This window comes from Pseudophryne corroboree, chromosome 2, assembly GCF_028390025.1.
Source record: "Pseudophryne corroboree isolate aPseCor3 chromosome 2, aPseCor3.hap2, whole genome shotgun sequence".
In the NCBI taxonomy this organism is placed as follows: Eukaryota; Metazoa; Chordata; class Amphibia; order Anura; family Myobatrachidae; genus Pseudophryne; species Pseudophryne corroboree.
In genome coordinates, this window is record NC_086445.1 from 1,043,283,433 (window position 1) to 1,043,309,086 (window position 25,654).

Genomic DNA, 25,654 nt, shown 5'->3' on the forward strand with positions numbered 1-25,654 from the left:
ATCAGCACCGTGTAATACGTATGTATAGTACAGGACATGCTCTCACGCTGGTATGTGCTGCACAGAGCCTGCAGAATGATCTGCGAGCAGCAGCATGTGAGCAGTGAGGAGCAATCCCTGCGCCGGGGGGCGAGGTGCCTGCTCAGAGGTGATACAGAGAAATCATTATGCGGGATGAGGTAGGAGGGAAGCTGATCTGCAGTGCACCCACTGCGTGCTAGGATTACTAATAGTCTTCCCATCCTGTGCACTGCAGCCCACACGCCTCATGCCGTCCCTTCCACAGGACACAGTCACGCAGGCTGCAGATACACAAGTGTGAGGCTCCATCGCACCACAATCACAGCACGTTACCGCTGTCAGGATCCCGTGTAACAGTCTCTGAATAGAATCACAACGGCTTTCAGCAAACAAAGAGTTCATAAAACAGACATGTCAAGGCCCGGCGCCCTCACCCAGAATGCCCTGTTCTCACAGAGGGGTTTTTTGGTTTTTTTCTAAATACCCAATTAAAAGTTTCAAGCATCGCAAAAGAGTGATACAAGTTTTTAAAGTTCAATACATAATCCTTAAGGGAAAAGTGATGGATGAAAGCAACGCTGCTCATAATCCTTTCTATAAATGTGTAACCAGCTAGATAACATGTGTCAATGACATATACAGGCCACAGAGGGAACTTATATATATATATATACACTGTGTATATATAATTTTTTTGGGGGTGTCTATCGTTCCCTCCCCCCCCCCCCCACCACCACCACCCCCACGGTCTCTCTTGTGGGAGGAGTCAGAGTTCTCACCAACTGTCATTACATTCCAAGGCTACATGATGACATCATTTTTATCAGCAGTCAATTTTATTAGATACTGTAGATAGATAGATAGATAGATAGATAGATAGATAGATAGATAGATAGATAGATAGATAGATAGATAGATAGATAGAAAATCTAATAAATTATTATTAGATATAATATTAGGATTGAATATACAGTACACGGTGGAGTCACATTATTATGACCAACAGCTAATGGCCAGAGTAACCGCCGGGTGCAGTACGGACAGCGGCTAGACGGCTGAACTGTCATGTTAGACACGCGTCTGGTAGCCCCCAGGTATATTGTGACGGTGAGCTGCTCCACTGTATCGCGTTGGTCGGCCCTCACGCACCTTCCTAGCCGACGTTCACCTCTCACATCAATGGCACGTGGTGCTCCTCAGTTTCCACGTCGGTTATTGGCAATGGTGCCATCTGTCCACTCACGATACACCTTCACCGCAGCAGCACGCGCACAGTTCACAAACTGCGCTGTGTCAGAGATACCGCCACCCTTGGCCCGAAAGCTGATAATCACCCACTTCTGCAACTCAGATAAATCGGAATTTTTACCCAACGCACACCTTATATACCCACCAAGCCAGTGCACGTCACGTGATGTACTTCATGGGCTAAGGAGGTCTTAATAACGTGACTCGACCGTGTATATTAAACCCATCATACACAGATTAGCGTAGCAGCTAACCGCTGATGTCACAAGGGAGGATTAGCTGTGCACAAAAAGAGCAGGGTGTAAAACGTAACGGAATGATTTGGGAAACTTGTCGGCTTGTCAGGTCAGTTGGTCATTGAGAAACCCTCCCCCCAAACACTATCTATATATGCAGGAAATTGTGTGGGTTACAGTAACACTGATTACTCTAGGCTATGACTGTCGGTTCCGGTATGAATGGTCGACCATGTTATGGTCGACAGTCATTAGGTCGACCACTATTGGTCGACATTGACATGGTCGACATGGACACATGGTCGACACATGAAAATGGTCGACACATGAAAGGTCGACACATGAAAGGTCGACATGAGTTTTTTAACTTTTTTTTTGTCGTTTGTTGCATAAAGTGACTGGAAACCCCAATTAGTGCACCGCGTCCCCTCACATGGCTCGCTTCGCTCGCCATGCTTCGGGCATGGTGCCTTCGCTCCGCTACCGCTTCGCTCGGCACAGATTACCGTTCCAATCGTAGTCCATGTGGATCGTAAAGTATGGAAAAGTTCTCCAAAAGAAAAAAAAGTAAAAAAAACTCATGTCGACCTTTTCATGTGTCGACCATTTTCACGTGTCGACCATGTGTCCATGTTGACCATGTCAATGTCGACCAATAGTGGTCGACCTAATGACTGTCAACCATAACATGGTCGACCATGTGAATGGATACCATGACTGTCCTATAGAGGGTCTATACAGAATGTATATCATTTCGTCGATGTCAGAGGCTGCACTCACTGATAAGACCAGAGAGAAAGTCACAGTCACTGCCAGAGGAGTGAGCAGCAAATACATCTACAATGATAAATATGGTGTATAAAGTACTTCAGCAACATTTTCCAGCGACGGAGCTGAATAAACATCCCCCATTATTGTTATATTATAGTTCCATTAAATAAATGTTCCCTCATATTAAGCACATTGTTACTGTGAGATGATGAAATGGCCATAGATCCTGGTTCCTGTCCTTCTACGTTCCCCCCTGTATGAAGGATGACGCGTTATCTTGTGCGGCCTCAATTTATCTGCAGATAAAAGCTTTTGTCCTCCGGAGTCCTATCCCGGCTCCCCGTCTCATCTCAGTGTCACTGCCAAATCTATGGTATATATTGTTCCAGCAAAAGTGATAAAAACCCCATAAAAGACCAATTAATGTATTAAATAACAATTCAGACTGTCCTGTGCCGAGTGTAACATCCACAACAACAACACAGACAGCCACAGATGCACAGTCCCCGTCTCAGGTTTACACTGGGATTTCCTGCAGGTTAGTGATGGGGGGGTCAGAAAGCGTCTTACCTGCAGTATTGTACATTTATCCTCTGTAAGCAGCATGGAGTCTACAGCGACAGAAAAGGATACATGCGTACAGCTCCGGTCCGTGTGCCGATCGCCAAAATCTTTTGGACAGGGTCAAAGGCTAAAGCAGTGGGCTGGTATGGAAATCCATGGCGTACGGTCTGCGGGAACAAACGGGGTATATGTCATTATTCATGGTCATAGTACAATAACAACACCCACTGATATAATCCCCATTTCCCTTCTTTCTCTATATACTGAGGCCTGTAGTATCGCTCACCAGGAACACCTGGACCTAACGTTCCCCCCCCCACAGGTGACTATTCTATGAAGAACGATCTGATATACAGAACAGAAAAAAAACAGCGCGGCCTCAAGACCGCTGAATCCGCCCGCGCACACACGGATTTAGTACTGTGCCGTCAAATTGTTCAGCCGCCGGCCACCCTATTTCCCAAATAACATTTTTGTCAGCATCTTAATATAAAACTAAAAGATAATAATTTTTAAATTGGGTTCAAGCACTTACGGGGTAAAGTGCGTGATTCATGTCTGTAAGTAAAGCAAAGAAGTAAGTGACTGCAGGTGGGGTAACATGTGCAGAAAGTTAGATTTGGGTGGGGGGTGTTCAAACTGAAATCTAAATCACAGTGTAAGAATAACGCTGTCTAACGTGTGGGCTACATGTAAAAGCTGCCAGTATTTACCCTGCAAAGAAATAATGTAAATGTATTTGCTCCCCTTGCATTGCAACATGTTACTTGCATTTTTTGCTTTAATTACACACATGAAGCAGGCCCAGTGTGCGCACCTGTGGGAATATCTGTTCAGGGATTCTTCCAGTTATTCCAATTACCACAATTAAAATATAGCAAATTACATGTAAAGGTGACATTCACCTCCCGGCCGATGTGCTCAGCGCAGTGACTGTCTGTGTGTACACTGGATTTATTTATTTTTACTTTGTTTTCTGATATTTGGAACGTTTTGGATGATGTGCTACATGGTGTATAAACAATGACGGCTTTTCTATATATTCCAACAATTCAGATTTAAGATTAAGGGGTCTATTTAACATTGGCGGCAGCGGGCCGGCGGTATATACCATTATGTATCAGTGCATATCACAGCAATACATAATGATGTATCTACACAATACCAGACTGGAGCGATTGGGGAACAATGCCAAAGACCCCCCTTCTCTTCTACTGCTCCCCGCCAGCGTAACACTCAATGCCAAAGACCCCCCTTCTCTTCTACTGCTCCCCAACAGCGTATCACTCAATGCCGAAGACCCCCCCTTCTCTTCTACTGTTCCCCGCCAGCGTATCACTCAATGCCGAAGACCCCCTTCTCTTCTACTGTTCTCCACCAGCGTAACACTCAATGCCAAAGACCCCCCTTCTCTTCTAATGTTCCCCACCAGCGTAACACTCAATGCCAAAGACCCCCTTCTCTTCTACTGTTCCCCACCAGCGTAACACTCAATGCCAAAGACCCCCCCTTCTCTTCTACTGTTCCCCGCCAGCGTATCACTCAATGCCGAAGACCCCCCTTCTCTTCTACTGTTCCCCACCAGCATAACACTCAATGCCAAAGACCCCCCCTTCTCTTCTACTGTTCCCCACCAGCGTAACACTCAATGCCAAAGACCCCCTTCTCTTCTACTGTTCCCCACCAGCGTAACACTCAATGCCAAAGACCCCCCCTTCTCTTCTACTGTTCCCCACCAGCGTAACACTCAATGCCAAAGACCCCCTTCTCTTCTACTGTTCCCCACCAGTGTAGCACTCAATGCCAAAGACCCCCCTTCTCTTCTACTGTTCCCCACCAGCGTAGCACTCAATGCCAAAGACCCCCTTCTCTTCTACTGTTCCCCACCAGCGTAACACTCAATGCCAAAGACCCCCCCCTCTTCTACTGTTCCCCACCAGCGTAACACTCAATGCCAAAGACCCCCCTTCTCTTCTACTGCTCCCCACCAGCGTAACACTCAATGCCAAAGACCCCCCCCCCCTCTCTTCTACTGTTCCCCACCAGCGTAACACTCAATGCCAAAGACCCCCCCTTCTCTTCTACTGTTCCCCACCAGCGTAACACTCAATGCCAAAGACCCCCTTCTCTTCTACTGTTCCCCACCAGTGTAGCACTCAATGCCAAAGACCCCCCTTCTCTTCTACTGTTCCCCACCAGCGTAGCACTCAATGCCAAAGACCCCCTTCTCTTCTACTGTTCCCCACCAGCGTAACACTCAATGCCAAAGACCCCCCCCTCTTCTACTGTTCCCCACCAGCGTAACACTCAATGCCAAAGACCCCCCTTCTCTTCTACTGCTCCCCACCAGCGTAACACTCAATGCCAAAGACCCCCCTTCTCTTCTACTGTTCCCCACCAGCGTAACACTCAATGCCAAAGACCCCCTTCTCTTCTACTGTTCCCCACCAGTGTAGCACTCAATGCCAAAGACCCCCCTTCTCTTCTACTGTTCCCCACCAGCGTAGCACTCAATGCCAAAGACCCCCTTCTCTTCTACTGTTCCCCACCAGCGTAGCACTCAATGCCAAAGACCCCCTTCTCTTCTACTGTTCCCCACCAGCGTAACACTCAATGCCAAAGACCCCCCCCTCTTCTACTGTTCCCCACCAGCGTAACACTCAATGCCAAAGACCCCCCTTCTCTTCTACTGCTCCCCACCAGCGTAACACTCAATGCCAAAGACCCCCCCCCCCTCTCTTCTACTGTTCCCCGCCAGCGTAACACTTCCTGCGCTGTGAGCGTCTGCTCATGCATAGTTATTGGTCCGGTGGGGTTCCAGCAAAGCCTCTCCAGGACTGCTGGCCCCCAATGTCCGGGTGTAGTTAATGCCAGCCTGAGATAACATTAGTTTGCAAATTGACTCAAGCCGCCATTCACATAGGATTCTATAGGGACATTGCTAAAATGGGTTAGCACCAGAGCGATCTGTGATTGTTGTCTGAAATACAGGCTTCCCCTTCATATACGGCAGAGATTAGGTTCACCTGGGAGCTGTCACGCTGATGCCCTGGAGTGTCAGGATCTTATCACCTGGAAATGGCAGCGCGATAAAGTGACCGGACGCCTAAACAGTGTGACATTACCCGGAGAGGGGGCTCTGTGACAGCTCCGTTGTGCCCATGACAGGAGAGATGCTCCGGTGTAACAGGGGTCCATCCTCTGACATTCACTTTAATGTCACAATTCAGCTATCTGGTCAGTAAGACAATCTACGCGTGACGTCTGGCATTGCCATGTACGGTAGCATTTAAGAACAAAAGCTAATATCAGGTGGGCAGAAGTAATTGCCTTATTTATAGATGTGTCCTGCTGCGTGGATGATCTGCGGATGGTTACTGGAGTCCGTAGGACAAGCTCTGAGACTGAATTATGCAATGGGAATTATACTGTAGGTCGGTTATATCTAAAAAAAAAATTGATAAGTGACAGCTGAAACTTCATGCCCTCACATTTGTTAATGATCGTGTATTATGGTCATAGTAATCTATATAATAATTGTACCAAGCCAGTTCGGAGTCAGAAGTGCGCAGTGGGAGAATGCCCAACTCGTGCCCATCTTCCAAATAAAAGCACAGAAACTGGACATAACGGGAAATCAGACACGTTCTAGAAGAATTATTGGTGCACTTGGCTGATCTGGGAATTCAACTGCTCATTACAACAGAAAAAAATCAAAAAAAGAAACTGACAAGGTCCAATTTGGAATACAGCAACAACTGCAGGCTTAATATTGCTTGAGAACTTACACTGGGGGGACAGCAGGTGGCGCTGTTACTTAATGTGTTCCTGTATAGTCTCTCTGTGTAGTGATAATCGCCTGTTTTGCAGAATGCTCAGCATTTCCTCCAAATAATGCACAAAATAGGTTGGGTGAAATGCCTGCAGTGTGCCCAATCATTGCAGCCCAGCATCATCTATGCCAGGGTGGCTGCTGAACACAGAGCAGGACATGCTATGATAGCCCCACACCGCATAGCCTACTGCCAGGTACAACCAGGTGGCTAACCTCTATCAACCACTGCAGACAGACGATGCACAGTGTGGTCTATCCGGAATGGCTCACAGCTAGCAGACATTACTACACTACTGTATAATAGTGTATATAAGAATCTGGACTGAGGCCTCACACAGACATGCACCATCTCCGCAGCATGATATGGTAAAGACTGATGAACGTACAGGGACATGTGCGGAGCTGGCGGAAGTCCGCTGCAGTTACACTTGCAGAACATATGCGGAGCTAAATGCAGACACTCGTCCTTATGCACAGCTGCATGCATTGTGAGTAAGGTGGCACAAGGCTGCACCGGCGGTGCCACCTCATCTGATGCCCTCTTCCCTACCCCTATGGCATCATTTTCCATGTTTCACCCTGGGCTGAGTCCTCTGGAGGTTATTACAGTAATATATGAGGGGTGCGCTACATAAACGTGTAGACAGTTACTGTAAAGTGTTTTTCTATTTGTCTCCGTCCTCTCTCGCTGAGCTTCATGATGAAGCAGAGGGTTTTACTGTTCCATGTTGTTACATACAGGGTAGTGTGCTCTAATCAATGATACATAAAGAACCATAGCTCTGCAGCCACTCTCTGTAATTGTATTGCACTATAATAACGTATAAACGCAGCTGTCATATACCATATACACAACCCGTGCACACACAGGCCCTGTTACATCCAGCGGGTGTCCTTTGTGGTTCTCTTCCCTCTACAACAAACCCCGCTGCTCTACTTCTCTCCCCTACACTCTGAACCTTGGAGCGCACACATATTCCGCAGCGCTGCACAGAGAATATTTGGCCACTCACATCAGTCCCTGCCCCAGTGCAGCTTACACTCTATGGCCCTCATTCCGAGTTGATCGCTCGCTAGCTGTTTTTAGCAGCCGTGCAAACGCTATGCCGCCGCCCTCTGGGAGTGTATTTTAGGTTAGCAGAAGTGCGAACGAAAGGATCGCGGAGCGACTACAAAAATATTGTGTAGTTTCAGAGCAGCTCCAAACCTACTGCTAGCTTGCGATCACTTCAGACTGTTCAGTTCCGGATTGGACGTCACAAACACGCCCTGCGTTCGGCCAGCCACGCCTGCGCTCTCCAAGACACGCCTGCGTTTTTCCTGGCACGCCTGCGTTTTTTCAAACACTCCCTGAAAACGGTCAGTTGACACCCAGAAACGCCCCTTTCCTGTCAATCATTATGCGGCTGCCATTGCGACTGAAAAGCGTCGCTAGACCTTGTGTTAAATTACTCAGCTCGTTGTGAATGTAGGTCGCGCGTGCGCACTGCGCCGCATGCGCAGAAGTGCCGCATTTTCATTTAATCGTTGCGCAGCGAACATTTTTAGCTAGCGATCAACTCGGAATGACCCCCAATATTCCCTACCACATGTACACACTGCTTTTCTTTGAGGCAGTAATGCTAATCATTACACCATCCATACTGCCTAGGTGTGTATATATATATATATATACACAGCACACACACATAAACAAGTGATAAACAATACCTATAAAAAGACAAACCTGGTTATCCGGATGGTAAGTCGACATGGATTAGATTGACAGTCAATAGGTCAACCATTAATGGTCGAAACTGACATGGCTGACACAGGAAAAAGGTTGACACGTTAAAATGGTCAACACGGGAGAGGTCAACCCATGAAAAAAGTCGACAATGACATTTCAAAAAAATTTGGGTATTGTTTTTTGCGTAACATGATCGGTATCCTGGGGATACCGGTTCTGTTACACAAAAAAACAACAACACCCAAAAAGTTTTTAAAATGTCACGTCGACCCTTTTATGTGTCGACCTCTCCCATGTCGACCATTTTGTGTTGACCTTTTTCATGTGTTGACCATGTCATCCAGAAGATGAGACCATGCAGGATTACTACGCAGTGTCACCCACAGCACAGCGATAGTCTCCTGCACAGTCACTGCTCCTGGCACTGCGTTATCCAGAAGATGAGACCATGCAGGATTACTACGCAGTGTCACCCACAGCACAGTGATAGTCTCCTGCACAGTCACTGCTCCTGGCACTGCGTTATCCAGAAGATGAGACCACGCAGGATTACTACGCAGTGTCACCCACAGCACAGCGATAGTCTCCTGCACAGTCACTGCTCCTGGCACTGCGTTATCCAGAAGATGAGACCATGCAGGATTACTACGCAGTGTCACCCACAGCACAGCGATAGTCTCCTGCACAGTCACTGCTCCTGGCACTGCCTTATCCAGAAGATGAGACCATGCAGGATTACTACGCAGTGTCAGTCACAGCACAGCGATAGTCTCCTGCACAGTCACTGCTCCTGGCACTGCGTTATCCAGAAGATGAGACCATGCAGGATTACTACGCAGTGTCACCCACAGCACAGCGATAGTCTCCTGCACAGTCACTGCTCCTGGCACTGCGTTATCCAGAAGATGAGACCACGCAGGATTACTACGCAGTGTCACCCACAGCACAGCGATAGTCTCCTGCACAGTCACTGCTCCTGGCACTGCGTTATCCAGAAGATGAGACCACGCAGGATTACTACGCAGTGTCACCCACAGCACAGCGATAGTCTCCTGCACAGTCACTGCTCCTGGCACTGCGTTATCCAGAAGATGAGACCATGCAGGATTACTACGCAGTGTCACCCACAGCACAGCGATAGTCTCCTGCACAGTCACTGCTCCTGGCACTGCGTTATCCAGAAGATGAGACCACGCAGGATTACTACGCAGTGTCACCCACAGCACAGCGATAGTCTCCTGCACAGTCACTGCTCCTGGCACTGCGTTATCCAGAAGATGAGACCACGCAGGATTACTACGCAGTGTCACCCACAGCACAGCGATAGTCTCCTGCACAGTCACTGCTCCTGGCACTGCGTTATCCAGAAGATGAGACCACGCAGGATTACTACGCAGTGTCACCCACAGCACAGCGATAGTCTCCTGCACAGTCACTGCTCCTGGCACTGCCTTATCCAGAAGATGAGACCACGCAGGATTACTACGCAGTGTCACCCACAGCACAGCGATAGTCTCCTGCACAGTCACTGCTCCTGGCACTGCCTTATCCAGAAGATGAGACCACGCAGGATTACTACGCAGTGTCACCCACAGCACAGCGATAGTCTCCTGCACAGTCACTGCTCCTGGCACTGCGTTATCCAGAAGATGAGACCATGCAGGATTACTACGCAGTGTCACCCACAGCACAGCGATAGTCTCCTGCACAGTCACTGCTCCTGGCACTGCGTTATCCAGAAGATGAGACCACGCAGGATTACTACGCAGTGTCACCCACAGCACAGCGATAGTCTCCTGCACAGTCACTGCTCCTGGCACTGCATTATCCAGAAGATGAGACCATGCAGGATTACTACGCAGTGTCACCCACAGCACAGCGATAGTCTCCTGCACAGTCACTGCTCCTGGCACTGCGTTATCCAGAAGATGAGACCACGCAGGATTACTACGCAGTGTCACCCACAGCACAGCGATAGTCTCCTGCACAGTCACTGCTCCTGGCACTGCCTTATCCAGAAGATGAGACCACGCAGGATTACTACGCAGTGTCACCCACAGCACAGCGATAGTCTCCTGCACAGTCACTGCTCCTGGCACTGCGTTATCCAGAAGATGAGACCATGCAGGATTACTACGCAGTGTCACCCACAGCACAGCGATAGTCTCCTGCACAGTCACTGCTCCTGGCACTGCGTTATCCAGAAGATGAGACCACGCAGGATTACTACACAGTGTCACCCACAGCACAGCGATAGTCTCCTGCACAGTCACTGCTCCTGGCACTGCGTTATCCAGAAGATGAGACCATGCAGGATTACTACGCAGTGTCACCCACAGCACAGCGATAGTCTCCTGCACAGTCACTGCTCCTGGCACTGCATTATCCAGAAGATGAGACCATGCAGGATTACTACGCAGTGTCACCCACAGCACAGCGATAGTCTCCTGCACAGTCACTGCTCCTGGCACTGCGTTATCCAGAAGATGAGACCATGCAGGATTACTACGCAGTGTCACCCACAGCACAGCGATAGTCTCCTGCACAGTCACTGCTCCTGGCACTGCATTATCCAGAAGATGAGACCATGCAGGATTACTACGCAGTGTCACCCACAGCACAGCGATAGTCTCCTGCACAGTCACTGCTCCTGGCACTGCGTTATCCAGAAGATGAGACCACGCAGGATTACTACGCAGTGTCACCCACAGCACAGCGATAGTCTCCTGCACAGTCACTGCTCCTGGCACTGCCTTATCCAGAAGATGAGACCACGCAGGATTACTACGCAGTGTCACCCACAGCACAGCGATAGTCTCCTGCACAGTCACTGCTCCTGGCACTGCGTTATCCAGAAGATGAGACCACGCAGGATTACTACGCAGTGTCAGTCATAGCACAGTGATAGTCTCCTGCACAGTCACTGCTCCTGGCACTGCGTTATCCAGAAGATGAGACCATGCAGGATTACTACGCAGTGTCACCCACAGCACAGCGATAGTCTCCTGCACAGTCACTGCTCCTGGCACTGCGTTATCCAGAAGATGAGACCACGCAGGATTACTACGCAGTGTCACCCACAGCACAGCGATAGTCTCCTGCACAGTCACTGCTCCTGGCACTGCGTTATCCAGAAGATGAGACCATGCAGGATTACTACGCAGTGTCACCCACAGCACAGCGATAGTCTCCTGCACAGTCACTGCTCCTGGCACTGCGTTATCCAGAAGATGAGACCACGCAGGATTACTACGCAGTGTCACCCACAGCACAGCGATAGTCTCCTGCACAGTCACTGCTCCTGGCACTGCGTTATCCAGAAGATGAGACCATGCAGGATTACTACGCAGTGTCACCCACAGCACAGCGATAGTCTCCTGCACAGTCACTGCTCCTGGCACTGCGTTATCCAGAAGATGAGACCACGCAGGATTACTACACAGTGTCACCCACAGCACAGCGATAGTCTCCTGCACAGTCACTGCTCCTGGCACTGCGTTATCCAGAAGATGAGACCATGTAGGATTACTACGCAGTGTCACCCACAGCACAGCGATAGTCTCCTGCACAGTCACTGCTCCTGGCACTGCGTTATCCAGAAGATGAGACCACGCAGGATTACTACGCAGTGTCACCCACAGCACAGCGATAGTCTCCTGCACAGTCACTGCTCCTGGCACTGCGTTATCCAGAAGATGAGACCATGTAGGATTACTACGCAGTGTCACCCACAGCACAGCGATAGTCTCCTGCACAGTCACTGCTCCTGGCACTGCGTTATCCAGAAGATGAGACCACGCAGGATTACTACGCAGTGTCACCCACAGCACAGCGATAGTCTCCTGCACAGTCACTGCTCCTGGCACTGCGTTATCCAGAAGATGAGACCATGCAGGATTACTACGCAGTGTCAGTCACAGCACAGCGATAGTCTCCTGCACAGTCACTGCTCCTGGCACTGCGTTATCCAGAAGATGAGACCACGCAGGATTACTACGCAGTGTCAGTCATAGCACAGTGATAGTCTCCTGCACAGTCACTGCTCCTGGCACTGCGTTATCCAGAAGATGAGACCACGCAGGATTACTACGCAGTGTCACCCACAGCACAGCGATAGTCTCCTGCACAGTCACTGCTCCTGGCACTGCGTTATCCAGAAGATGAGACCACGCAGGATTACTACGCAGTGTCACCCACAGCACAGCGATAGTCTCCTGCACAGTCACTGCTCCTGGCACTGCGTTATCCAGAAGATGAGACCACGCAGGATTACTACGCAGTGTCACCCACAGCACAGCGATAGTCTCCTGCACAGTCACTGCTCCTGGCACTGCGTTATCCAGAAGATGAGACCATGCAGGATTACTACGCAGTGTCACCCACAGCACAGCGATAGTCTCCTGCACAGTCACTGCTCCTGGCACTGCGTTATCCAGAAGATGAGACCATGCAGGATTACTACGCAGTGTCACCCACAGCACAGCGATAGTCTCCTGCACAGTCACTGCTCCTGGCACTGCGTTATCCAGAAGATGAGACCATGCAGGATTACTACGCAGTGTCACCCACAGCACAGCGATAGTCTCCTGCACAGTCACTGCTCCTGGCACTGCGTTATCCAGAAGATGAGACCATGCAGGATTACTACGCAGTGTCACCCACAGCACAGCGATAGTCTCCTGCACAGTCACTGCTCCTGGCACTGCGTTATCCAGAAGATGAGACCACGCAGGATTACTACGCAGTGTCACCCACAGCACAGCGATAGTCTCCTGCACAGTCACTGCTCCTGGCACTGCGTTATCCAGAAGATGAGACCATGCAGGATTACTACGCAGTGTCACCCACAGCACAGCGATAGTCTCCTGCACAGTCACTGCTCCTGGCACTGCCTTATCCAGAAGATGAGACCACGCAGGATTACTACGCAGTGTCACCCACAGCACAGCGATAGTCTCCTGCACAGTCACTGCTCCTGGCACTGCGTTATCCAGAAGATGAGACCACGCAGGATTACTACGCAGTGTCAGTCATAGCACAGTGATAGTCTCCTGCACAGTCACTGCTCCTGGCACTGCGTTATCCAGAAGATGAGACCATGCAGGATTACTACGCAGTGTCACCCACAGCACAGCGATAGTCTCCTGCACAGTCACTGCTCCTGGCACTGCGTTATCCAGAAGATGAGACCATGCAGGATTACTACACAGTGTCACCCACAGCACAGCGATAGTCTCCTGCATGGAGCAAAATGTTTCAGAACTCCATTTGCTGTAGAATCAGCTTTTTATTAATATGGAGAACACACACATTATTTATAGAAGAAACATGGGTGGTCATTCCGAGTTGTTCGCTCAGTATTTTTTTCTCGCAACGGAGCGATTAGTCGCTAATGCGCATGCGCAATGTCCGCAGTGCGACTGCGCCAAGTAAATTTGCTATGCAGTTAGGTATTTTACTCACGGCATTACAAGGTATTTTCTTCGTTCTGGTGATCGTAATGTGATTGACAGGAAGTGGGTGTTTCTGGGCGGAAACTGGCCGTTTTATGGGCGTGTGTGAAAAAACGCTACCGTTTCTGGGAAAAACGCGGGAGTGTCTGAAGAAACGGAGGAGTGTCTGGGCGAACGCTGGGTGTGTTTGTGACGTCAAACCAGGAACGACAAGCACTGAACTGATCGCACTGGAAGAGTAAGTCTGGAGCTACTCAGAAACTGCTAAGAAGTGTCTATTCGCAATTCTGCTGATCTTTCGTTCGCAATTTTAATATGCGAAGATTCACTCCCAGTAGGCGGCGGCTTAGCGTGTGCAAAGCTGCTAAAAGCAGCTTGCGAGCGAACAACTCGGAATGACCCCCAATGTATAGTAAAGTAAGAAGACTGCACAGTTGTTTGACCACTATACATACACACACATATACACACACACACATATACACATACACACACATATACACACACACACATATTGTACACACACACATACTGTACACACACACACACACACACACACACACACATATTATGCCACTTATAATGACCACCAGCAACTGTGACACACAGTACAATAGGAATCAGACAGACATAGCGAAGTGTCTGCTAATTACGGAACCGCAGCGAGCAGAGGATTGGATCTAGCCCATAGATAACAGAATAATCTGTGCACCTAATGATAAAACTGTGGTCTGTCCATCTCAGACATCCTGAGGTAGACTTGTTTCTCCCAATGGCAGGGATCGGACATGTGTAATACCATATTCTATGAAGCAACATAACGAATACTGAATAGAGTATATATAGCTGCACTGTTAGTGACGTACGTTGCATCTGCAATAGGATTCAGGGTCCTCTCCCCTGCATCAGTACCCCCACCCCCTCCTTCCTCTACTGACTCAGCCATCATTTCCTTGGGGGACGCATCTCCTCTTCTCTTATACTATTTAAATATTTGAGACACTCATTCTGGACTCCATCTATCCATAACTCCCAATTGAAATATTGGTGGTCATTCCGAGTTGTTCGCTCACTAGCTGCTTTTAGCAGCATTGCACACGCTAGGCCGCCGCCCTCTGGGAATGTATCTTAGCTTAGCAGAATTGCGAACGAAAAAGATTAGCAGAACTGCTAATAAATAATTCCCTGCAGTTTCTGAGTAGCCCCAGACCTACTCCTAGATTGCGATCACCTCAGTCCGTTTAGTTCCTGGTTTGACGTCACAAACACGCCCTGCGTTCGCCCAGCCACTCCCCCGTTTCTCCAGACACTCCCGCGTTTTTACCTGGCACACCTGCGTTTTTTAGCACACTCCCGGAAAACGCTCAGTTACCACCCAGAAACGCCCCTTTCCTGTTAATCATTTACCGATCAGCAGTGCGACTGAAAAGCGCCGCACGAACACCAGCAAATCTGCTAAGTTTTTAGTTAAATAACTTAGCACATGCGCATTTAGCAACAAATCGCAGCATAGCGAAAATCGGCAACGAGCGAACAACTCGGAATGACCACCATTGTCTGATGCATTGGGATACCCCCTAACGTGACACTCTATAGATCTAAGTGATACATAAAAGGAACAAGAGAAGAAAGATAAGAAAGCTTACAGGCCGGCGAAACTAAGCATGACACCACCTCCATCCATCAGCCCAATTCCTAAGGTGCACACCGCCCGCTGCCTCAGACACTATTACATGTATAAAAGTGAACAGCAATCTAAACGTGTTTATGCACCAATACACGCCACTGAACCTAGATGTTATCAAACAAGATATCACAGTAAGCTAGAAGGTGGGAGACAGAACAGCCGGAGCTTCCAGTCTTGTAGCGTAGTACAGGACCTCTAAGCCATAGGGTCATATTTAACCACTGACCCAGCGGTAAGCCTTATTCAGTACTTCTGATGGAGAGCAATTGGAGCAGTCTATACACATCATATAATAGAATAGTATAATTAGATGCACAAACACCAAATCAATTTCAATCTGAAAAGCCATAAGTAATACATATAACATTAAATCTGAACTACCAATATATGCGCATAGTTTCTGAATCATACTGTATAATAACTAAATGACTATGGAACAGCCTGGGAGGAATCAGTAACATTTATAAGAGTTACAAATATTGGTAGAATACCTAGCCTCCACTGTATATTTCTTTTTATATACATCTGGCAAACCTGGGAGGTCTCCAAATAAGGCATAAACCCTACGCCCCCAGCAGCTAACCAGCGCAGACACCCCTGCAGGGCCATCTTATGGGCCCTACAGACTGGGCGACCCGCCGCCAAGCTGCCCGACCGCCGATACGGCAGACGGGCGACCCGGCGGCGGGGTGGAGTGAAGTTTCTTCACTCCTCCCGTCACCCGGCTCCATAGCACTGCATGCTAATATGGACGAGATCGTCTATATTGGCCTGCATGCACAAGCGACCCAGCACCAACGATTAACGAGCACAGGGCCGCGCATCGTTCATCGTTGGTGCCTCCACACTGAAAGATATGAACAATATCTCGCTCATTAATGAACGAGATCGTTCATATCTTTCACTGGTATCGACCAGTGTGTAGGGCCCTTTAATCTAAGCAAATGATGCCGCACTCGCAGCTAATGACAACTATTCCCAGGTTATGGAAACCAGGATCCAGACAATGTCGGGGAAACAGTTTTACTCCCTGCAAGCTGGAAAGGGCCAAACTGAGTCACGGGCCATACTGAGACATGGGCCACACTGAGTCACGGGCCATACTGAGACATGGGCCACACTGAGTCACGGGCCATACTGAGACATGGGCCACACTGAGACACGGCTATATACCTGAGAAGAACAAAAACAAAGCTCAGACTAGGACCTAGCACAGATGCAAGCTACCATCACACAGCCAGTTTCAGACCCTAAACGCACACAGACACCTGGCAGACTTGCACAATAGTGCACGAAGGAATAATCAAGGGCATTGTGGCCCGCAAGAAGACATACCCACTGAGGGTACAAAAAATACAATGAGCAAACCAACCCCAACTGCTAACTTGAATTGACAAGGCCCCTAGGGCTCTGTGCCCAAGTGGTCTACAGGTAGATAGACGATGAGATATTATATCCTGCTTCTACTATTACATGGTGGAAGAAAAAATAATTCAGGAGCCCCGGAGAATGAAGCAGTTTGAATACTGTGGCCATAAGATGCGAATCTTCTGCGATAGATCCCGGTGCACCAATCAGCCAGGATAGCGGCTGTAACTCTCACAGGTGAACTCTGCAAGAACCACCTTTGCTACAGACGGAGGTTCCCATTAAGCCTCCATGTCTATGGCAAAGGGAAGTGTCAATGTGGGTGAAAGATCTGAACAACACGGGCATCTCCTGCAATGCTAGAAGCATTGGACAGGTAATTCACTCTCATCCACCCTGTCAGTATTACCACAAACTGATTCATACAAACTGCCCAGACACCTGACCAGAGACAGCAGCAATCCTTACAGGGGACAACTACTGAGAACATGCTGCCTAATTCTCATCTTCCCCAGATGCTAATGTTCCTCCTTTCCTAGCAATGCTGCCTTCTTATGCACAGCGAGGAACCCCCTTCTCACTCTGCTGAGCCCATACGCAGCGCATACATGACTACGAGGCAGGGTCGTATCATACTGAGGGTATAGGAAGAGCATTTCAGGTGTACTACTCCAAACTTTACCATCTTAGGGCAACCTTCCCCACTGAAAGAGAGTCCATAAGGAAGGAAGATATTATTAAGTACCCGCCTATCCCCAACCTTTAGCTATGGCCAAGGACTCTCAAGGACCTGGTACGGGGGCTAATTCAGTAAGGATCGTAAAAAGTAAAAATTAGCAAAAACTGCGACCAATTGCAAAATTGCGAAAGCACGCCCAAATGGAAAATCTGCAACACTAATTTAACGTTACAAAAAAAAGGAGGACTTGTCAAATTTGCTAATTTTGCGATGAGATTTAAAAATCCGCATTTTTTGCGAAAAAACTTGGTCGCATTTTTTGCGTAAAGGTTTCTGATGTCACAATTTAACATCAGCCACACATAACATTGAGCCAACCATGCCTACTGACAGGATGCGTCGATCAACAAGACGAGCTACTTCCGCTGGTGAATCCACATACGCAGGCGGAAAAAGGGGGGAAAAAATAGTTTTTTTATGTTGGAAGTTTACATACATGACACATTAATGTTTCTTTGTTATTATTAACATTCCTTATGTTATTGTTTCATGTGAAAATATAAAAATAAAATGGTGCATTATTAAAATGTCCACAAAATCACAATTATTGTGGTGATGTTAATGAACATATGTTTCATACCCTCCAACATGAGCCGACCCACTAGGTACAAAATGCTCTGTTTCTGGACTTCCCTCTTAATTTATTATTGCCATCACCTGTGAAGAAACAGCTTTCTTATCATTTAACTAGTTCAACACAGGTGATGGAAATCATAAATTAAGAGGGAAGTCCAGAAACAGAGCATTTTGTACCTAGTGGGGCGGGTCATGTTGGAGGGTCTGATGCTTCTTTGTCAAAGGGGGGGGGAACTTACACATGTATGTGAGTAGATTTTTGAAGATAATAATTGTTTGTTGCTTTAAATCATAAAAAATGTCAGTTTTTAAACTAAAAGCCATTAACCAAACCCCCCCAAAAAACGTGCTTGTAAAGGTTATTGTACATGTTTGTAGGGAAACAAGTGTGTTCTTGACAAACCTGCATTGTTATTAACTAAGCGCCTTGAGTCCTATTGGAGAAAGAGCGCTATATAAATAAAATTATTATTATTAAATATTATTAACTGAAAGAATTATTAGGTTACTACTCACATATACTTTAGAGTAATACATGTGTTAAATAGTTTAATGCTCCCTTACATGTTGTGAAGTTTCAATGCAGCTGAATGAAGTGCATTGTGGTCAGCAGTGTGAGGTGTATCAGCTGCGTGTAATGACACAATGATTGCAGTATACATGCAGTCTACAACTCAGGTCAGCTTGTGCAGATTTTAAGGTAGACCTGTAGTCACTCAGAAACTGCACATCAGAAATGTGCTTCCAGTTGCAAAAAAATGCGTATGTTCCGCCTACCGATCATCAGCATACGCCCACAACACACCCCTGCTCGTAGTTTTTGCGAGACCAGCCCTTTAGTACGCCCCTACACGCCTAGTTTTTGTAGTGTACGCACAGTTTTGCTACGTCTGAGAAGTTGCATTTTTTGATGTAGTTTTTGCTTCACGCATGAACGTTGCGTTACGTGTGCATGCGCATTATGCGGATTTTCGCAATTTTTACGATTTAGCAGTTTTGTGTTCCTTACTGAATTAGCCCCCCCTGTACTCTGGCGTCTTCTGGGAAGACCAGCTGCCTGGTTGTAAACAGTAATATTCCAGTATAACAAATAACGTCTACAACCATTTGGCTCTGATACTGTTGCACATTTGACATGAAATTCCAGCAAACGCTCCACTGCAGAATTTCCCAAACACAGATATAAAACTTTTTCCGACTGTTTCATATAATTTCTCCAGGATGTCATCCAATAGGGACCACGTTGCTTTTGTCCTGGGCACGGGAAACAATGACAATATCCCACGGAGGAAAGTGCATCGTCGGCAACTCATGAGTGCTTGAATCTGACCCTAAATGTAACCAAGGTGGATGTCACCCAGAGGACTCTACACCTACTACACGCACCCAAACCAAATACAATCTTATGGGCCCTACACACTGGCAGATCCGCCGCAGAGCTGCCCGATGGCGGATACGGCCGACGGGCAACCCGGCGGCGGGGGGGCAGTGACGGGGGGAGTGAAGTTTCTTCACTCCCCCCGTCACTCAGCTCCATAGCAGTGCAGGCAAATATGGACGAGATCGTCCATATTGGCCTGCATGCACAAGCGACGGGGCACCAGCGATGAACGAGCGCGGGGCCACACACGTTCATCGTTGGTGCCTCCACACTGAAGGATATGAACGATCTCGTTCATTAATGAACGAGATCGTTCATATCTTTCAGTATTATCGCCCATTAGAGTTTTAGAAACTGGGATAAAAGAGATCCAATGCACACCCTTGAAAGAATAAAACAAGGACTTCTAAAACGACTATATTTCCGCTACTTCCATATGTCACCCCCCCTCACACACTTATATCATTCATGGGGCAGTGACGCTAGGGCTGGCTCTACCATTGGGCGGGGAGGGGGGGGGGGGGGGTTGCGTATCACAAAATGAAAGATAATTCTGAAAGCTGCATCCTTGTTAAACTTAATGCAGATAGCGGCTGTAGAACTTCTAGGACTTTCTAAGATTCTTTATCCACACTTTCACGTAAGGGGCAGAAATTTGGGTACTGGTGTGGGGTTTGGGGGAGGGGGGGGGGGGGCAGGACAGCAGGCTGAAGTTTTGCCTAGGGTGTCGAGAAACCTTGCACCGGCCCTGACTGACGCATTTGTCTACATATGTAACACTTCCCACAAAGCCACGCCCCCTACCCACAAAGCCACGCCCCCTAATTCCGGTCAGTGTCCCTGCTCCCAGCTTCTAAAAGTTGGGAGGTATGCTACAAGTGGGGCTGGAGGGACAGCGAGTGTGCAGAATGACAGCAGGGAGTGAGTGCTAGCTGGGTGTCCAGCAGCTGGAGAACTACAAGTGGGGCAGGAGGGACAGTGAGTGTGCAGAATGACAGCAGGGAGTGAGTGCTAGCTCAAGGTCCAGCAGCTGAAGAACTACAAGTGGGGCTGGAGGGACAGTGAGTGTGCAGAATGACAGCAGGGAGTGAGTGCTAGCGGGGTGTCCAGCAGCTGGAGAACTACAAGTGGGGCAGGAGGGTCAGTGAGTGTGCAGAATGACAGCAGGGAGTGAGTGCTAGCTGGGTGTCCAGCAGCTGGAGAACTACAAGTGGGGCTGGAGGGACAGTGAGTGTGCAGAATGACAGTAGGGAGTGAGTGCTAGCTGGGTGTCCAGCAGCTGGAGAACTACAAGTGGGGCTGGAGGGACAGTGAGTGTGCAGAATGACAGCAGGGAGTGAGTGCTAGCTGGGTGTCCAGCAGCTGGAGAACTACAAGTGGGGCTGGAGGGACAGTGAGTGTGTAGAATGACAGCAGGGAGTGAGTGCTAGCTGGGTGTCCAGCAGCTGAAGAACTACAAGTGGGGCTGGAGGGACAGTGAGTGTGTAGAATGACAGCAGGGAGTGAGTGCTAGCTGAGTGTCCAGCAGCTGGAGAACTACAAGTGGGGCTGGAGGGACAGTGAGCGTGCAGAAAGACAGCAGGGAGTGAGTGCTAGTGGGGTGTCCAGCAGCTGAAGAACTACAAGTGGGGCTGGAGGGACAGTGAGACTATCCTAATAAACTTCCATCAGTAATTTGTGTCCTGGACGGAGAGTGGCCCTTGTCAGGCTCTTGGTCATTCAAGTTCCAACATTTGACACGTTTGTTTTATTCAGCAAATTCCTCCAAGTCATTCAGGAATTTTAGCAGAATCCGTCATTCACAATCACAACGAATGTCTTGCGCTCCTCTGCATTTAGTCTCAGTAATGGAGACCGATGGGGTTGCGTCCTCTTCCCGATGAATTTTGCTCTTTGTATAGAGCCTCTGGCAGCCAACATTACTCAACATCCTTTTACTCAGGAAACATCTCATTGGTTGCTGATGATGTACTCCTATCATCACACCTCACACCTCCCTCCCTAATCTTATTACACAACCTGAGTTATACGGTTTGGTTCCAGCTTATAAAATTCATCATTCCAAATCGGAAGCGCTAGTCCATCATCTCCTCCAGATGGCAGCTATTGAAACTCAATTTTTATTTCCAAGGGCAACCTCTCACGGTCCGTTGCTTAGGAATCCTCCTTGCATAAGATTACAATCACATTTACCAAATAAACTACCATTTGCGGATATTGGGACATAACTACCTGGGTTCCTCTTGAGATTTCATGTTTCGGTACAATATTCCACATAAGCATAAACACTGTATATATTACCTAGGCTCCTGTATCTGATCCAAATGTTCCCCAGGTATATTCTCAGCCCTTTCTTACACTCTCTTCAAACATTATTTTGCTCATTTATGTAGAATGTTGAGTCACCCAGGAATAATGAGGGTCTTCTACTATTTGTATTCTATACCGCCCAGCTAAATCCCATACCTTCCGGCACACAGCCCCAGGTATTTCCAATTGTGTTGCATTATCAAACCCTCATGGAATCCGCTTCCTACACCGGCTCTCCAGGATCCCTAGACCAGTCTCAGTCTACTCCATTCTTACCAATCACTTTGGACTTATGGGACAAATGAAACAACTTACAGTAGAACAGCACCCATCAGCACTCATTCCACTTTGGAACACCCACTTTCCTCTAAGATTTACTACCATGTACATACAACCTTGAATTTTGGTTGGATCAAAATTATTTTGACATACAGTATTACGGGTCAGTGTCCCCCCCATCTCATTTGCAGATCTGCCAGGAAGATGCCGGATGGACTTCCTCACTCCAACCTTCCGGCTTCATTATATCCAACTTCATTCAAGACCCAATAAAATCTTCACTTTGTGCTCATACTTCATTAAAACACAATCCCTGCATTATACTGGGGGGGCGAGGACTATTTCCTTACTGTATAACAGTATTGTCTCAGTCATGGTGGTAGAACCATTCAACCAAGCCTGAAAACAAGACCTTGGGAAGAACACATCAGGGGCATAGCAAGTTATTAATTAATACAATGGTGAAAAAACACAACTATAAGATAAAGTCTACATGATATGTGGTTTCCACCAAATACCATTCCAAACTATGACTTGTAAGTTGATGTGATTATCCAAACCAGCAAGAAACAGGAGCCAAAGAACTTCTGACACGCTAACCCAACCCAACACAATGCGGCCAAGCCTCAAATGGAAAAACCCAAACAAACTTCTGTTATAGCCAGGATGTGGCACACAACTGCTGTGTATATACAGTAATCAGTCTCTTATTGGCTACAGTGAAATTGTTCCTCAAAATTTGGGCATAACAACAGACCCCCACCAGGAACTTCATAATGTACGCAAATCCTTGCCCGAATTACTGCCCCCAGCTCCACTTTACTGGGCTGTGACCTATCGTACTGTTAAGTTCAAAACTACTGGGTGATACTTACCTGACCCCTCTGCCTTTTCCCTACCTCCTATGTCCCAATCATTCTGGTGTATGCTCCCAACAGGGGATTACTCCACATCACTGGAGTTTGGACCCCTACCTCCATTAAATAAAAAGTTTTTTTTCTTTACCCTTTAATGTACACAACATCACACTCTTTGTAACTCTGACAGTCGTCTCACTTTACCGCAGGGGGCTGGCCTTGGGTTATATTTCCCTAGTTCCACTTTATTTCCTTGTTCTTGGTCTGTTATGTATCACATCGGCGCGCTCTATGGTGTACGCGAAAAAATAATAAATATCTCGATGGGACATAGGGCCCGATTCAGTATCGATCGCTGCTGCGGCAGCATTCGCGTGGCAGGAGAGGGGTGTCATGTCGGCATTTAGGGTGCGTCGACTCAGCATTGGGGGGGGGGGGTCCGGACAACGCAGTCGTGTCTGGACCATTTACGGGGCGGGCAGCGGCGGCTGCGTGACATCACACACAGCCGTTGCGACCCGAAGCATGGCGGGAAGCCGCTTGCCTTTGCAGCTAGGCTGCGTAGGCAGACGCTACCCTAAATATGCGAAAGCATCGCCGCTGTGCGATGCTTTCCCATATTTGTGGAGGACTGGATCCGGCATGCGGGGTGGACTAGCCCTGTGCTGGGCGTCCCCCCGCATGTCAGAGTATTGGATCGTAGATGTGCGTTTTGTCTATGATCCATGCTGAATTAGGCCCATCATTGTTTAATGAACTTATTGTTGGGGCAACAATGATAAAAATAAGAACGTTTTCAATTATGAAGATAATAATACCTTGATGTTACCTGAGGCCATATTAATTATGGTAGAAGTACATACATGCTGCCGCAGGTTTACAATATATTTAGTTCCATCATTAATTAATATTCCCCCAATTAACATGAAAATACTATTGTCTGCATAATTCAAATTATTATTTTTAAACAGTATTGACCCCAATAAAACAGTCTTTAAATAATCATGGCTCATTTTTATTCTTTTAGAGGCCCTTAATGAAGTATTATTAGTGACAAAGTAATAATTATGTGTAATACTGTATGTGGCTCGGTTATATACTGTCCGGGCGGATAGCTCACCGGCGTGGGTGTTGGTTTTTATTAATAAGTATAACAGTTATGCTTAATGGGTTTTCATATGTTAAATGAGAAATTTTCTATCGTTAGTAATACAATTATAATGGGTGATTTTGCAAACACGCGGCTGGTGGGGGGGTGGGCAGTTGACACTTCTATTTTGGGGCGAGTTTGGCCAATTGACGGGTGAGTTTGCAAACACAAATCTTGGTAAATTTCTGTGTTCTGTTGTTTTCTATGAAAAGTACGTCAGGGTTTGGCTGATGGTGTATTGGTTCGTATTTGTGATTACACCCTGTGTTTTGAACTTCTATATGTGGCAACACTCACGTGTTTCGTCTTTATATAATCTCTGTGATTGAGAAATTGACCAAACGCTCCCGTGTTTGCAAATTTGGACGAACACGGAGCTTAGTAAATTTACCCAAGTCTTCTGTTATATTTAGTGACTTTGAGTGGACCATGACGCAATTTCCGGCTAACTTAAACCTGCAACTTATGACTTTTCCCCGCTGGCGTTTTGTGATAGTCAGCGGTAATTTCCACCTGCAGGAGGGGACCCCACACGCCCTGGCTACACACATGCTGTGCGTGAGATTGGATGAGCATTCACCTGTACAGAACACCTGGGATACATCCAGCTTGTCAGTCCTTAGACCCAGAGAGTCTTAGCGCTGCGCAGGCTGTCACAGGGGCTAGAAAAGTATTCATGCTATTTGCTATATTTTACATTACCATCATGGATTCATAATGGGTTTAAACGGCAATCCTTACACCTGAGTAACACAACGTTCTGTATTATGGGGCCATTCCATGAAAATGAGCAAAACTGTCCCAGACGTGAACAGTAAAAATAATCTGCAGCTGAGAATCTTTTTTAACATATACCCAGTACTGTGCAAATGTTTTTCTGGATGGTGTGCACATGGACGCGTCACCCCTCGCCGCTATCACCGCTGCTTGGTGACACTATCCGAGGTGCCCCCTGCACCCCCCCTAGTGACGTCACTGCCTGGAGGCCCTTGCAGCATCTGGGTTATTGGTACATAAGCCTCTCCGATGCGCTTCTTGTGTGTTCTCTGCGTCATTATGATGATGGAATATAAATCCACTTTCATTCCATCATGTAGGACATTTTTTTAATGAAATACTAAAGGCGGTGACGGCTGTTTACAGCCCATTCTCCAGTAGAGACTTACGCAAGGTTGATACTTGGTGACACCGCAGGTAAAGGCCGCTCTGCACTGTGTACTCTATCAGTCTTGTGGCGATGCATGAAGACTGACAAGCAGCGACTCTGACGCGGATAGCGTCGACAGCTCAATGCCGGCCAGTGAAGCAGCACAGGTGCAGCCAGGGTACGTGGGGAGCATGTCTGACTATTACAGGGATACCCCAGTCTTTTACAGCGGTGGCGAGGCTGGTGGACCTCGCTCGTTCCACTATTGTGCCAGACACACACAAGCTGAACACATCCTGCCTC

The 25,654-nt window shown here is 47.7% G+C and overlaps 1 protein-coding gene across 9 annotated transcripts in view; it reads right to left on the bottom strand.

The window, feature by feature from the left end:
• STXBP5L (syntaxin binding protein 5L) overlaps positions 1-25,654 on the bottom strand; it is a 619,515-nt gene that overhangs the window by 511,242 nt on the left and 82,619 nt on the right. For all 9 annotated transcript variants that reach the window (XM_063956843.1, XM_063956842.1, XM_063956846.1 and 6 more), the window contains one exon: positions 2,910-3,007. In XM_063956843.1, coding sequence (XP_063812913.1) covers positions 2,910-3,007 — 98 coding nt within the window. The remainder of the gene's footprint in view (positions 1-2,909; positions 3,008-25,654) is intronic.